The following is a 14,064-nucleotide window of genomic DNA, read 5'->3' as shown; positions in this document are numbered from 1 at the left end:
ACATACTACAACTTTTTTCCTACCACATGGCAATGTTTTGTCATTGATAACATCCATTTTTGCAACACAGTTATACAACAGATACCTTATTTATTGATATTGATGGATTCAATTATTGATTGATCCAACAACAACAAAATATTCTTTTGTACCTTAATAATATGTTTCCAAAAGATTTTCAGTGGTTCATTAACTAATTGAAATGAGACATAAGAATAATGGTAATAGTAAGAGTAATGGACAATTCCGCTCCCAACCTGTAGAGGGAACAAAGAGGAAAAGTGCTTTGGAGCCTACAGTAAAGGTGCTGGTTGACAAGTAGCTAATGCTAATGCAAATCTTAGTGGGTAACTTTTTATTAAAACATCGTTGAACACGCTCAGTTATCCTTAGTATGATTGTTTTGAGCATGGTTAATAACTCTGGGCTTACCCACAAATTTATCAGTAATATTGACTGTAAAGATAGAAGACTAATCCAACTGTAATTTAGCTAGCTAGCACACCCCTGTCTTCTCCCTCAGTCTCCCGGTGCTGCGAGGCTTCAGTCGGAATGAGAGTTGATAACAGCCCCGGCCCGGGGACACATCCACAGTCAGCCCCCAGCCAGCTAGCAGCCAGCCTAAGTCAGCACTTAACTCTGGTGCTAAAAACGCTAATGGCGTGTTACTGAACCGTCAGGAAATGAACCCAAGCACCTGAGTCTGAACAGCGGCAATTCGTAACGTTACACCTCCAATAGCGTTTTATTTTATATATTGTTACAGCCCTACTACTTATGTAAAGGTATTACACAGGGCTGCCAACTTTTCCCCAAACCTTGGAGTGAGATTTGGGGGGGCCAACCCATATTTTGCCGTGTACAAAGCAATTTCTTTGGGTCTTTATCCTTCAGGGTTTAAATTGCGATTTGTTATATGTGGGGGAATGGGGCCTTCCCTATGGGGGTCTGGGGGTAAGCTCTCCCTGGAAAAAATTTGAAAAATAAACCATTAAATGGCACTTTCTGGAGAGTTTTTTTGCAAAAAAATGTAGAAATCAAGTCTTACATGATATGTGCAAAACTGTAGGGTTAATAGACTTTGTGTTGTTGTAGTATTAACAGGTATTAAGGCATTTAGCATTTACATTATTTACATTATTAACTTCTTATGATATAAGAACTGACCCAGACAATGTGCCAAACATAATGAGCCACATGAAGAGACAGTAGCATATGTCAGCAACAGCTGAGAAGATTTGGGTCTGTGGGTCCAAAGTTAAATTAATGTTGAGGGATTTACTAAGACCACTGAAATTCTAAAGAATGAGAACCACTGAGTTACATAGATTCATATCCTTTAACCTCTGTGCCAAGGCTCAGTAATGTTTGGCCCTCATCCTCTGTGCAGCACTTACTGTATTTACTTTGTTGGGAAAATAAAGACTATTTGTTCATTTTATAAAACATCAAATTATTTATTTACAGTTTCATGTAGATATGCACCGAGGTTAGAGTGGCCCAACGTTGCAGTATAGTATATATAGTATAGTATATATAGTTGTGTATATATAGTATAGTATAGCTCAGATGTAAACATGAACAGAAATCTGATGAAACCATCAGATTTCTGTTCATGTTTACAAGTTTGTGCACATTCAAAATATAACTCCTCCCATCTCTGTTGTCCGAGATTTGGAGAGTTGTAATATGGTCTGCTGTGCATGTTATTGCTCCGCTGATATGGTGGATCTCATGCAGACCGTCTGACAGACACAGAGGCCCATTTGGGTCTTTGGTCTCTGACAAAGTTTAGAGGTGGCTGTACGCTGCTCATTATCGGAGGTCTGCACGGATGCAACGCGTCACTGTCCCCAGCATAGCGGGTCCACTAACATGAACTAAAGTTGCTACATTAGCCGCGCTGCTCACCTCTATCTTTACAGAGAGATTTGACACAAAGCAACGGACGGTCTGTGATACTCAGAGCACATACCTGAAGCCGGGGAAATGCACCTGGGATGGATCGTAAAAAAAATGTTCTCAGTTTGCGACAATTCGAAACTTCCACAGACAGGGAGTGCTCTTGAACCCCCACACAGTCTCTGAAAGCACAACTAGTCGATCACGAGTGGCTCAACAGCTAGATCTATAGATAAACTCATATTTCAGAAATATGACCAACCGGGTTGACACTTCAGCGTGAGAAATCGGGGGTGTGGGGTGTGAGCGTGTGAAACCAGTCAAATGCGTGTGTCTCACGGCCAATGCGTGAGAGTTGGCAGCCCTGTATTACATGTTAACAAAAGGTAACTTACCTTAGCAAATGTTAGCTGCTTGTTAGCTGGACAATAGTAAAGTTCCAACCCCCAACCTAGCTGAGTTTTAGAGGAACACACTGCAGTGAAAGGCAATGTTGACAGGCTATCTCAGTGATTGTAGTAGTACACTCGGATTTTAACCAGAAATAAGAGGAAACGTTACAACATCTACATCCACTCCATCAGTTAAGCTACTGTGACACTCTCCGTGACTGTAGTTGACTAAAACAAAAATCTCATCCCCCCTCCTGTGGAGTGAAATTGCTATTACTACACCATCTGCCACAGTACACTCGCACTGTGGCAGTGACCCTGTGACCAACAATTATGTTATATTAGTACCATACTAGAATAAGTTGGTGTGTAACAACACCAAGAGTGTATTGCAGTGAGCAAAGGTGTGTTTTCTTTTAAATTCACCTTTTCGACTGTAAGATAAAGAACTTCTTCTTTTGAAAGTGACAATGTCTTGCTTCAAGTGATGATGTTTCAGTTGAAGGTTACCAACCTTACTTGTTTACAATAATTGTGCCTATTCTGATTAGCTTCTCTGATGCTGAACCTCTTGAGTATATATTAAGAAAGGCAACAGCTGTATGTTAGGGAGAGCTGTAATACATCACTACATGACATTAGCTTAAATTGGCAAACATATTCTACTAGCCACCAGAGACCATGAACAAGGGGCACCAAAGTGCTTGTCAGACGGTCAACAGTGTAAACCCCTCAAACATCTGAATCCGAAAATCATTCCACCCACTTCCTGTAGTGACTGGCCAGGGACGAGAAAGAAGACAGGGTTTGAACTTCTCTCTGAAGCTCACTTTCATTATTCATACAAGTACTTCCGACACTTGTATACAGCTGAGTGCAACAGCATGAATGTCTGTCCATAGGCTTGTGCCTTTATTCCCATGTGAAGGGTTATCAAATCTGGCCTCTCTCTACTGCGACAGGCCTAATAAATACTTTTGCCTTCAGACATTTTCACACAACATGCCATGGCGACTAGTTCATTTGAATCATATCCCAGCCTTAAAAATGACCCTTTGTCACTGTGGCCAACAATTGTGATAACAGTAAATGCTTAAACTAGAAAACTCTGCAGAAATCTTAACATTGTGCCTACTACTTGGTGCACATCCTAATAACAAAACTTAAAATAAAAGTGTTACGTGTCTTAACCCTTCAGAGATACAACTTTTTAAAATCTAAGACCTTTCTGTTTCCCAGAAAAAGCTATGACGTTGCTAGCGCTAAATCAACCAGACTCCATTTAAAAAACAGTACTTTTAGCGTGTATAGAGCCAACAGTGAAGAGTCTCAACTTGTTGCTATGTTTTTTTGGCAATTTTGTGAAAACCATGCGGCAAATGTCTCTGAAAAAGCTTACACCAGCCCCTATCATTACACACGTTTTGATATATTTTGTGTGCACGTGTTGGCAGACCTCCGTGACTAGTAGTGGGATAAAAAAAGGCAGAATCATAATAATAAGTATGAGAAACAAGTAATTGCACCGATTGCTGCTATTGCAGGACATCAGCCCACTTAACAAGTCTATGGACATGTTCAGATATTAACATTAAGCTACTGGTCATATCGGAATAAGTAGGGGGGTAACCGCAACACCAGAGTGTATTGAATTGAGCCAAGGTGTGTTTTGTTTCTTTTTCATTTTTAAGATAAAGAACTTCTTTTAAAAGTGACAATGTATTGCTCCAAGCGATGATGTTTCAGTTGAATGTTACTAACTTTACTTGTTTACAATAACTGTGCCTACTCGGATTAGCTTCTGTGATGCTGAACATCTTGAGGAGGAGATATTAAGAATCGGCTCCCATGTTCAATTTCCTTATCAAAACCAAACCAGATTGCAAAAACAATGGCAAAAATAAATAAATAAAGCACTGAGCTAAAGAACCTTAATAATGAGACACAGAACCTGTAGGGGTTATTGATGGTTGTTGCTTCCCACCTGCTTTGTACCCACAGTCATGGGTCTATGTATTGACAGTAGGTTTGTGGCCTGCAAAAAAACTTCTTTTCTCTCCAGCAGCTCTGGTGTCTGAGCCCAGTGGCTGAAACGAGGCAATGAATTTATCACAAGTGGGCAATGCAATTACCTTGGGAGTGGCCACATGACAGAAATCAATATGACACAAAGCACTCAGGCATTGACTCTTATCCATGAGAAAGTGTGCTGGTGTCTTTCCATAGAAAGGAGTGGATTATTGGACTTTGTGAGCCTCCTACTTTTTTGATTTACTTTGGGTCCCGGCAACATTAGAAAAGAGCCATTGTTTTACAAGAGGTGGAAGAAATGAATGGATTGCTGAAGTCGCACCTATGGAGAAAGCCAAGTCAGAGTGGCTGCCTTTATTAGATAATCTGGACACAACTCATTCACAGCTGGGATGTAAAGGAAAGGGAAGGGGAGTGAAGACTACAGCTCTCACCTGGTGCCTTTTTATGTGACTGAAGGCATGTGTCTTTCTATTTCCAGCAGGGGGCCCCAGTGAACTGGCTACAACCCTGGAAAAGAGTATATTTCAGTAGGTCTGTGTCCTCACCTCTGTGGAACAAACTCAAGCTTTGTAGTGTCTGACCCGGTCAAAAACCCTATTGGTACATAGCTACGAAAATTCCACTAGAAAAACAAACAGCTTGTAGACCACTGCAAGTCCAATAAAATAAGTATATGACGAGGTAATCAATTATGATATAAGGCACCCATGTGGCTTTGTGGCTCCTGTTCCGTGTGTAATGATTAAATATGTTGTAGGAGGCAACAAAGTGCAGATAAAAGCGGATAAGAGAGAAACCAGTTAAGGAAGGGAGAGGGAAGAGTGTGTACCTCATGAAGCATTGGAGCAAACCCACACTGTGGCGGAATCAGTGGGATAAAGAGACTTGAGAAGAAGCTGGGGAGTAATAGATTTTAGCTGCTCGGCCATACTTCCCACACAGCCCCAGTCCCAGCTATTGTGTTTTCTGTTTTAATAGGAGACAAAAAGGGTGAAGTCAGCGAAAACAAAATGCCGCCATTAAATCATCTCCCTGGATCCGGTGTCAGAGCAGTAATGGGAAACGCACTCATCATCGGAAAGGTTACTGCTTTCCAGAAGCCTCCCTGCTAGCTTTTCTCTCTTTGCCCCTCCCCTTCCTGAGCCTCCTGGCCCGAGTCTCATCCCCTAACCAGAAACCAGCTGTAGCCAAACTGATCTCTAGTGTGTCGGTTGCTGTTCGGTCCCCAAAGACGGCAGGGTCGAGGATGAGGGATTGGGGCATCTACAGTTCACCACGGTAAGCTGGTTCCATCTCATGGAGATGCCACGTTGAAACCAAAATGTCTCTGTCTGTCTTCTCCCACAATTGTTTAAAGAACAAAGTCTGCCAAACTAAATGCAGACAAAGTGCTTTTTTGTTTGTAATACGTGGCTACATTTTAGGTTAACTGCGGACAGCAGTATCCTCTGGCAAAAACTGGCCAAATGCATAATATCTCATGAACTAGATCCACTTACTGGCTGAAAGCTCCAAAATAAATTCCAGTGAGTGGACTTTGTGCTTAGAATGTTTTGTCAAAGGACATTTCCAAGGTCTGCAATGAACCCTAAAAGGGACAGTTCACCCCCATAGGTTAAAATACATATGTTATCATTGAAGGAAGCATACTCATGCACGTCTTCCTTGTGATCCGACATTTCTAGCTTGCAGAGATCAGCACAACAAGCTGAGTGCCAACTAGTTTTCATTCATACTGGAGAGAAGGCAGACATCTCTATGGTCTATAACACCGGGAAACTCAAGCAAAAACAACCTAGATTCATGAATAACACTACAGGAAACATATGTATTTTTGATTTTGGGGTGAACTGTACCTTTAAAGCTCATGTATTATGATGTGGATGATCCGTAACCCCCCACCTTTGCTCTACTGCTAAATCAAGCTCCTTCAATAATTTCTATATACTGTAATGTTGTATATTTTAATTCTCAAATATAAATTTCAGTGTTGGCCTCAACACTCTAGTGTTGGTCAGGCTCTGATCAACACCTAAGTGCATGCTTAAATTAAATTTGCTGAGCACAGTCATGCTCTCCAGAGGATGAACCATTGACATGACACTCTTGTCTAGCACCCATCTAGACACAGATATCTTATCTACTAATGGTGTTTTTCCATTTCATGGTACCTGTTCGACTCAACTCGCCTTTATTGGTTTGGCTTTCTCCATTGCAAGAAAGAAGCCGTGGTACCTGCCAACAGGTACTTTGTTTTTTTTTTAGAACCACCTCAGTTGAGGCTCCAAGCGAGCTGAGGCGATACCAAAAGGTGACGTGAAAACCTGCAGATTACTGACTGGTTGGAGAGAATTGTCCCTAATCCCGCGTCATCTTTGCTAGAGATAGACGAGGGGGGGGGGGGGTCCTGAACAAACCCTGCATTTTAAAATAGTTTAGCCAGCGTTTTTTTGTTGCTGCCTCCAGCTTCTTTCGAAACAAACGTTCTGTCGTGTGTGTGTGTGTTTGTGTGTGTCTTGGTCATTGCAGTTTCCTACGGCGGTGCTATGAAGACCAGCCACGCTCACCTTACGCTGTAGCAGTGGTAAGCACCATAAGTGTCTACTAAGAATATTCATGCTCCGAGGGCAATGTTTGTCTTGAATTTTATGAAATAAATTTCTAAATAAATGCGACTTATGTATGTGTTTTTTTCCCTCTTCATAACACATTTTTTGACTGATGCAACTTATACTTCGGAGTGATTTATAATCCAGAAAATATAGTAGTTGCTTCCGCTAGCAATGCTAGAGTTTGCTAACAGCTAGCTTTTTTGGGAACAGACCATTCCTGGGAACAAAAGCACTCATTCTGCAAGTTACATGGCTCAGGTTTTTTTTTTTTTTTTTTTTTTTTGGCTCATCTTTGAGTTTCAGGAAAAATTCAAAAAACTTTAGAAATTTGACAACACAATCGCAGCATTTAGCAAACGCGCGGCAAATACATACAACACAACCAAGTACACAAACACACTGCACATAGAGAAGCAATGCAAAAAGAGAAGCACACATTCCCTGAAAAGAAATGCAAATTAGGTTGGCAAACCATGTCGTTAGCCGTCACTTAGCGCTCTCCCTAGAGGTCTGGAGAACTTCCGTTGTGTAAATTAGATGCAGCCTTTTTTTGTTGCATTTGTTTTCAGGGATTGTGTGCACCGCACAGCATGCCAGTTGGTGGTGTGGGGTCCCCTTTCAATACACCACGCAGTAATATGTCCTGTAAATCTCAAGAGCTCGCACTGGACAGTAATACACCAACACCGCCAAGTGTGAAGGCCGTCAGATGATTGGTTGTCGAGAAAATTGAAGGACTGACGGACACACAGAGACGCCTTTCAGTTTAGTTAGATGCTTAGTTATGAAATGACAAAAAGTAAAGGAGATCAGATATACGCAATCAGCAGCTGCAATACTTTAACAGTTACAGTTTTCATGGTTTTTAAGAGAAAGAAAGTCCATGTTGATCAAACCTTGTCAGTGAGAGAATCCCGCAGATCAGTTCTAGACTGTACTGTATGTTGGCTGAGAAGCACAGTCTTGTCTGAGCCACCCCGCCCAACAAGAAGGCCACTTCCCAGGTGATAAATCACAAATGACAGAGGGCATTACACGCACAAACGGACTGCCGCAGTCGCACCTTTCGAACAATTAATTAGCTGGCTGACACTCATTTATCACTGCGGCAATAAGGTGAAAAAGTCAAGAGTTTATTAAAGCTCCGCTTAATTTTCAAGAGCTATAGGCCAGAGGCTGAGACACTTCACATACACAACAGCAGCGACATTCACATTCTTACTTCATACAGAATCACAGTAACACAGTACATCATCAGAAATATTCCCTTAAAAGCATGGGTGTAAACAAACGTGGACAAATGTTTGGCAGATAAAAGAAAGCATGGTAGTCACTTTAGGACTACATCACAAATCAGAGTTCAACTCTGTTCACAACACAAGCTCAGGATATATAATCAAGTATGTAGGCACAAAAATGTACATTTGGCCTCTTCAATAAATACTGTACATATTGTCACACTACGTAGCTACCTGGCATTCAAATTCTACAAGACCACATCACTTGTTTTCAGTTTTAAAATTACTGTACAGAGCTGGATAAATAGATACAGCCATGCATTGTAGAACTGACATGCAGTCTTTGAGACTGCCTGAGTGTTAGTGATAGGAAAGGACGGGTCAGGAGTCAGCAAGTCATTCTGCACCGAGGTCCAGTCTCTAAAGACAAACCCAGTGTGGTGGTGTATCTGGACACAATCGCCTAGAGAAGCAGAAAGCGGTGAACTGCATGGGTTTGACTGCTCCCAATAGCATGCATATAGAGCCCTGTACACGCAACAGAGTGACATGAGGGCAGAATGTGACACTTGTCAGGAGCCCTGACAGAGCAGCAAGCAGCTGTTGTTTTGATAGCATTGACTGTAGGCCCCCAGGGACACGGAGACACCGCTGGGCTTCTTTCTGAGGACGTGTCAGTTCAACTGTCACTTTAAGATATGGAGACAGAGGAAGACTTCTAAATGCTTAAAGACACTTAGGACATTTGGACTATTATTTAAGTGCTATAACCACTAACTACACTAGTTTGTTTCTACGACAGACGCTTTATAGTAGCAGTCATATTCTGCTACACTGCATACACCAGAATCAGTTGGCCTTTTTAATACACAACACTGAGTTTTCTTAATGCTTCTGCTCCTCTATTTACTTAGAACACACAACACAACACTCAACTCTGAAAAAGCCTGGGGTCAAATGTGTAATTAACAAAGTCCACACTGAAATGCTCAGGGTGATTGGGTGGCAGATGGCTCAATCAATAATACTGATTGGTACTGATGAGAGGTTGTGTGGGGAGGTCACCAGCCTAGTAACAAATAATAAATAAGTAGTTGATCTAAAATAATTCCCATTAGGTCTGGGCAATGTATCAATAATATATCAACTTTGACATATGAGACTCAATATTGTCTTAACTTTTGGATGTTGTAACATCGTGTTTTGAAGTGTTGTCTTTTCCTGGTTTGCAGTAAAGTGATGTCCTTTTCTGAATTCACCAGACTGTTCTAGTTGTTGCCCACTAAGTCATTGTATCCAACTCATTGATAATCATTTATCTAAAATCTTATTGGGCATCAAAAGTAAACCCTATTGCGACATTGAGGCATTTGGTAAAAAATATTAGGATATTTGTTTTTTTTCCTCTCCATATTGCCCAGCTCTAATTCCCAAACATTCACGTTGTATGCGGGGAACACCTAGATAGAGAGGAATTGTTCTGGATAGCGTCCAAAGTCAGAAGACGTACAAATCCACTGAGCGCAGCAGGTTTTCTGCCTTTTCTACCAATTCCACTTGTTCCACCCATTTCCTACAGACAGAGTGCTCAGCTGCCAATGCGAGCAATCCAGAAGCTTGTCCGCTTTGGATGGCCTCGTTACTCTCAACCGCCAGTCTATAACATAATCTTCAAATGGGCACTTGGGCTTTCTTTTTCTTTCTTTTCTTTTTTTTTAGAAAGCTGCTTCATGGAAAACAACGCATCTTCAGTGGTCCCCATGTTTCATTAGTGGGTATACGGTTATTATCAAAAAACAAAAAAATTCTGCCTTTCTGCTCGTCCTATCAAAAATCCCTCACTATCTAACACTCTATTCTAAAGGAAATACATAAAAGACGCCATTTCAAGGGATCTTAGAAGACAAGAGGACTTAATGTCTTACAAATTAAATTCAGGACAGTCCCATCCAACAGTTAGCGCGATGGTAAACGCTTCAATCATTCTCTACTTATTTTTGTTTAATGCTACTTAACTAGCAAAAGACAGGTGTTGTGTGAATTGCCAAATGGGAAAAATGGTTTAATACATGAATTGAATAAATACACAACTTTTTCTTACTTGGTCAAAACATTTTAGATGCAGATTATTGCATAGAAGCAACTTGTACCACAATTGGTCACAAAAAGAATCAACCGAGTTACTCGTAGTGTGTAAAAAGCAGTCAAATATTAACCAAACAGTTACTGACTCCATGTTTTGGATTCAGACAGTTCGGCTCAATTTTCGTTGGACAGTTGTTGGTCCAGTTTGGATCAGAGGTGGTGGCAGGGGGAGGGGGGGGCTGACGGTCTCACTCTTCGGCCTGACTCGAGCGCCATTCTTCAAACGCTTCAATTTGCCTCTCTCTGTCTCTAAGCCAACGGTCATCTGTCCCGAGTTTTTATGGGAGGTGAGGTGGCTGCCCCGGCTCTCACAACCTGTGCAATGCAAAGATAGAAAGAGTCAGGGCAGCACACCCCACACCCCGACCAGCAACCCTTACAACTCAAACGCTGCCTCAAGAGCATGACAGAGAAAACACAAACTCTTTGGTGTTCAAGTGTTGACCTTTATCCTTATCTACTTCCGTGACAGTGCTTTTGCTATTTGTCATTTTAAAAAAGCAGCACAATAAAAGATGTCTTTGCATACATGTCAATTTAAGAATTCATTTTCTTCTGCTTCTACTTTGACATTTGTTTCTATCACTGTTAAGGGGTAAAAAAAAAAGCCACTCAATGGAACACATTCACTGCACGTTTAAACTTTAAAATGCCAAGTAAGGGAGGGATGTAGAGCTGCAACCATTGTTTTTATCAATTGATTTTTTTGTTTGGCAGATAAAATATCAGAAAACCGTGGACATCTTCCCCGTGCCCAAAGTGACATCTTCATAAAATGTTTGGAAATTTTGCTTGGAAAAAAACTTAAGTGATTATAAAATATATTAATAAACTATAATTATATAATAGAATAAAAAATCATTTTTGTTGATTGACTAACAGTTTAAACTGTGGAGGTATTATGTCCTTTAAATTGCTGAAAGTGCTGAGTTTCTCTCAGAAATTTAAAAAGAAAAACACAAAGCACAGTAGTGTTGGAAGGAAGCAGTGAGGAGGGTTGTATTTCTTTGAAAAAGTAAAAACTAGCACCATAGTAGTTAGTATGGCAAGACTCCGCTGTTTTAGGAATTAAAAATTAGTTCTGTAGAATATACATTCCTCTGAATTTATTGTAACAACAGGCAAACATGGAGGAAGTGTTGAGTTTGTATCAATGGCAAATTCAAGCCGGAGCTGATCAGAAATGAGGGCGATGATAGCAAAATGTTAAAATAGGCTTTATCACCAAGACAAAAATTTGAATAAATGCCTGTCTTTAATACAAACTTGTTACACATAAAAGCTTCCTGCCATGTCCAATTCCCAAAAAAGTTTAGTTATGGTTCAACATAACAGATCAAAAATTCATACACTGGTTCAAGTAACAGTGAGCCAATCACAGACAATTTGAGATACATGAAAGGGAATTGTGGTCACATGAAAATGTTCTAACAAGGTGCCTGCTGTGATCTAGTTCTTTTCTTACAGAATCCAAAGTCAAAGAAAAATTCTGGTTATTAGATGCCTGACACCTGAAATCCCAAGAAAGAAGCAGAATAAATTGTGCTATTCATTACGTCTTAATAAACTGTGCAAATGTATGTGGCAGGTCAATACAGGGGGCCTATGAAGAGGATACCCTCAGTCCCCTCATTCTGCAGAGAGCAGGCGGCCAGAGCCTAATGAAGACTGAACTTTAATCATCAGGGAGAATATGGCTGCCTCATGAGACCCCCCCGACACACACACAAGAGTATGTTTGATAACCCCAACCCTGGTTTCCTCTCTGAAACACACACACACACACACACACACCCTCCCTCCCTCCTTCCCTTCCTCCCTCACCTCACAAGGTTTTCGTTGTCGCCCGGCCCTTTGCAGGTTGTACACTCAGTCCTTGTGTCTTCACCTTTGGGTTTTTTCTGCATTGCAGAGTGGCGTTGTCGGCGTTCCCGTGGCAGTGGTTCCTATGGAAACACGGCTGATTAGAATCGCAAGCTGTATGGACACTTAGTGCTTGGGGTGTAAAAAAGGAATGAAACGTTAAACTGAGGAGAGATGGGGAATACACCAGAACATTTCCCAAAGCCAATTCATTAAAAAGTGACGGTTAGGATTAACCTGATGTGGATTTCTTAAAGACAATATTTCTGAAAATTTCTTATGTTTCTGTGATTATAGCAATTGTTTTTGATGGTGTTAGTTTGTTTATATATTTTATATACTGTATATATAGTCATAATTAATATTTCATTATGATCAACTGCAATGTTCAATCCCTGCACTGTTCACTTTTGCACCCAGTCTACCATGGTACCTTCTCATGGTCATTGCATTTCTGTGAGTGATTTTTATTTTTGTTAATATGTATGTGTGATATGAGTGTAGATGTGTTTGTTGTGTTATGGTTGTCTAAGCTACTGCATGCCTACAATTTCCTTTGGGATTATTGCAGTAAGTAAGTAAGTAAGTAAGTATGTATGTATCTATCTATCTATCAATCTAGACAATCCGATTCAGAATTACTGACTTCTGTGAAACCATTTTTTATCCTTCAACAAGTGACTTTAATGGAATTTATCCACATCTTTTTCTTACGGGAGAGAGGTGACATCAATCTCACGTCTCTGTGTTCAATACAGTTGAGAAACAGGATGTGTTTAGCATAGCTTAGCATAAAGACTGAAAGCAGGGGGGGAAAGCTAGCTTTAAAATGTCACTCATTAACTACCTTTATCTTGTTTGAACCCACACTCAAACAGATAGATAACAACATTGTTTGTAGTTGTTGTCCAATATTGGTAAATATAAGCAAGCTTATAAAAATATGTTAATCCAAGACCAATAAACCTGGATTACTAATGTGAATGAAGTGAAGGGGTCACAGAACAGCAGCAGTAGTTTTTGGGAGGGGTGAGAAAAATAATCGATTCTTAGATGCATTGCAATTCTCTCTAGAACGATTTCATGCTTAATTCTGATGAGTTAATAATTTATTTTTATTTTTTAATGTGTTGATTTTTATTTAAAAGTTACTGTCTCCAGACATGTACAAATCAGAAAACCGAGTGACTGAAGGAGGACGGGATAATGGACAACAACTTAGAGTTTAGGTCTTGCCTAAACTCAAAAAATGTGCCCATTATCTGTCAAAAAAAGAAAGCACACTAAAATGGCCAAACTAAATTAAAAATAAAGTTGTGTGTATACACATGATCCAATAAGACATACATAAAATAATTAGGCAAAACACATACAGGCTTTTGATCTACTTTATCACATTACATGTGACCACCTCATGTTTTATGTTCTAAGAAGCCAATTCTCCACCTTTAAACATGACTGAGCCTGATATGGAAGATCACTTTGAGAGAAGGTGACGTTCACAAGCATATTTAAAGCTTAAGCAGGGAATGACTACACAATAAAAACCTCAGAAGACAAAACATTTAATTTCCATCTTGAGTGTGACGAATACTGCATTTGTCAACCTCTAAAAAAACTCAGATTAATATGTACATACTGTATTACATGTACATGGAAGCATGGTTGCATCAAGATGCATCGATAATCGATTTAGAATCGAATCGCTGGTCTATGAATCAAATCGTGAGGTGCCCAGAGTTTTTGGTAGCAGAGTTAAGCGACAAACCTCCATTTTATCTTCTCTGTCCTCACAGATAGGAACCCTCTTCCTCTTCTGCCCTCTGGTTCTCTGCAAAACACAAGCATTCAACTTTTAAGCAGTGTTCTAATGCACAA

General features: G+C 40.3%; 1 protein-coding gene across 1 annotated transcript in view; it reads right to left on the bottom strand.

Annotated features, from left to right (window-relative positions):
* phf14 (PHD finger protein 14) overlaps positions 1-14,064 on the bottom strand; it is a 102,839-nt gene that overhangs the window by 37,074 nt on the left and 51,701 nt on the right. The window contains exons 16-17 of the mRNA XM_034892756.1: positions 13,955-14,038; positions 12,148-12,269 (exon numbers count right to left, since the gene is read on the bottom strand). Of these exons, the coding sequence (XP_034748647.1) occupies positions 12,148-12,269; positions 13,955-14,038 (206 nt within the window). The remainder of the gene's footprint in view (positions 1-12,147; positions 12,270-13,954; positions 14,039-14,064) is intronic.

The sequence above is a fragment of the Etheostoma cragini genome, chromosome 14 (assembly GCF_013103735.1).
Source record: "Etheostoma cragini isolate CJK2018 chromosome 14, CSU_Ecrag_1.0, whole genome shotgun sequence".
NCBI lineage: Eukaryota > Metazoa > Chordata > Actinopteri > Perciformes > Percidae > Etheostoma > Etheostoma cragini.
The sequence above is the reverse complement of the archived record's forward strand: the minus strand, read 5'-3'. Positions and strand labels throughout refer to the sequence as shown.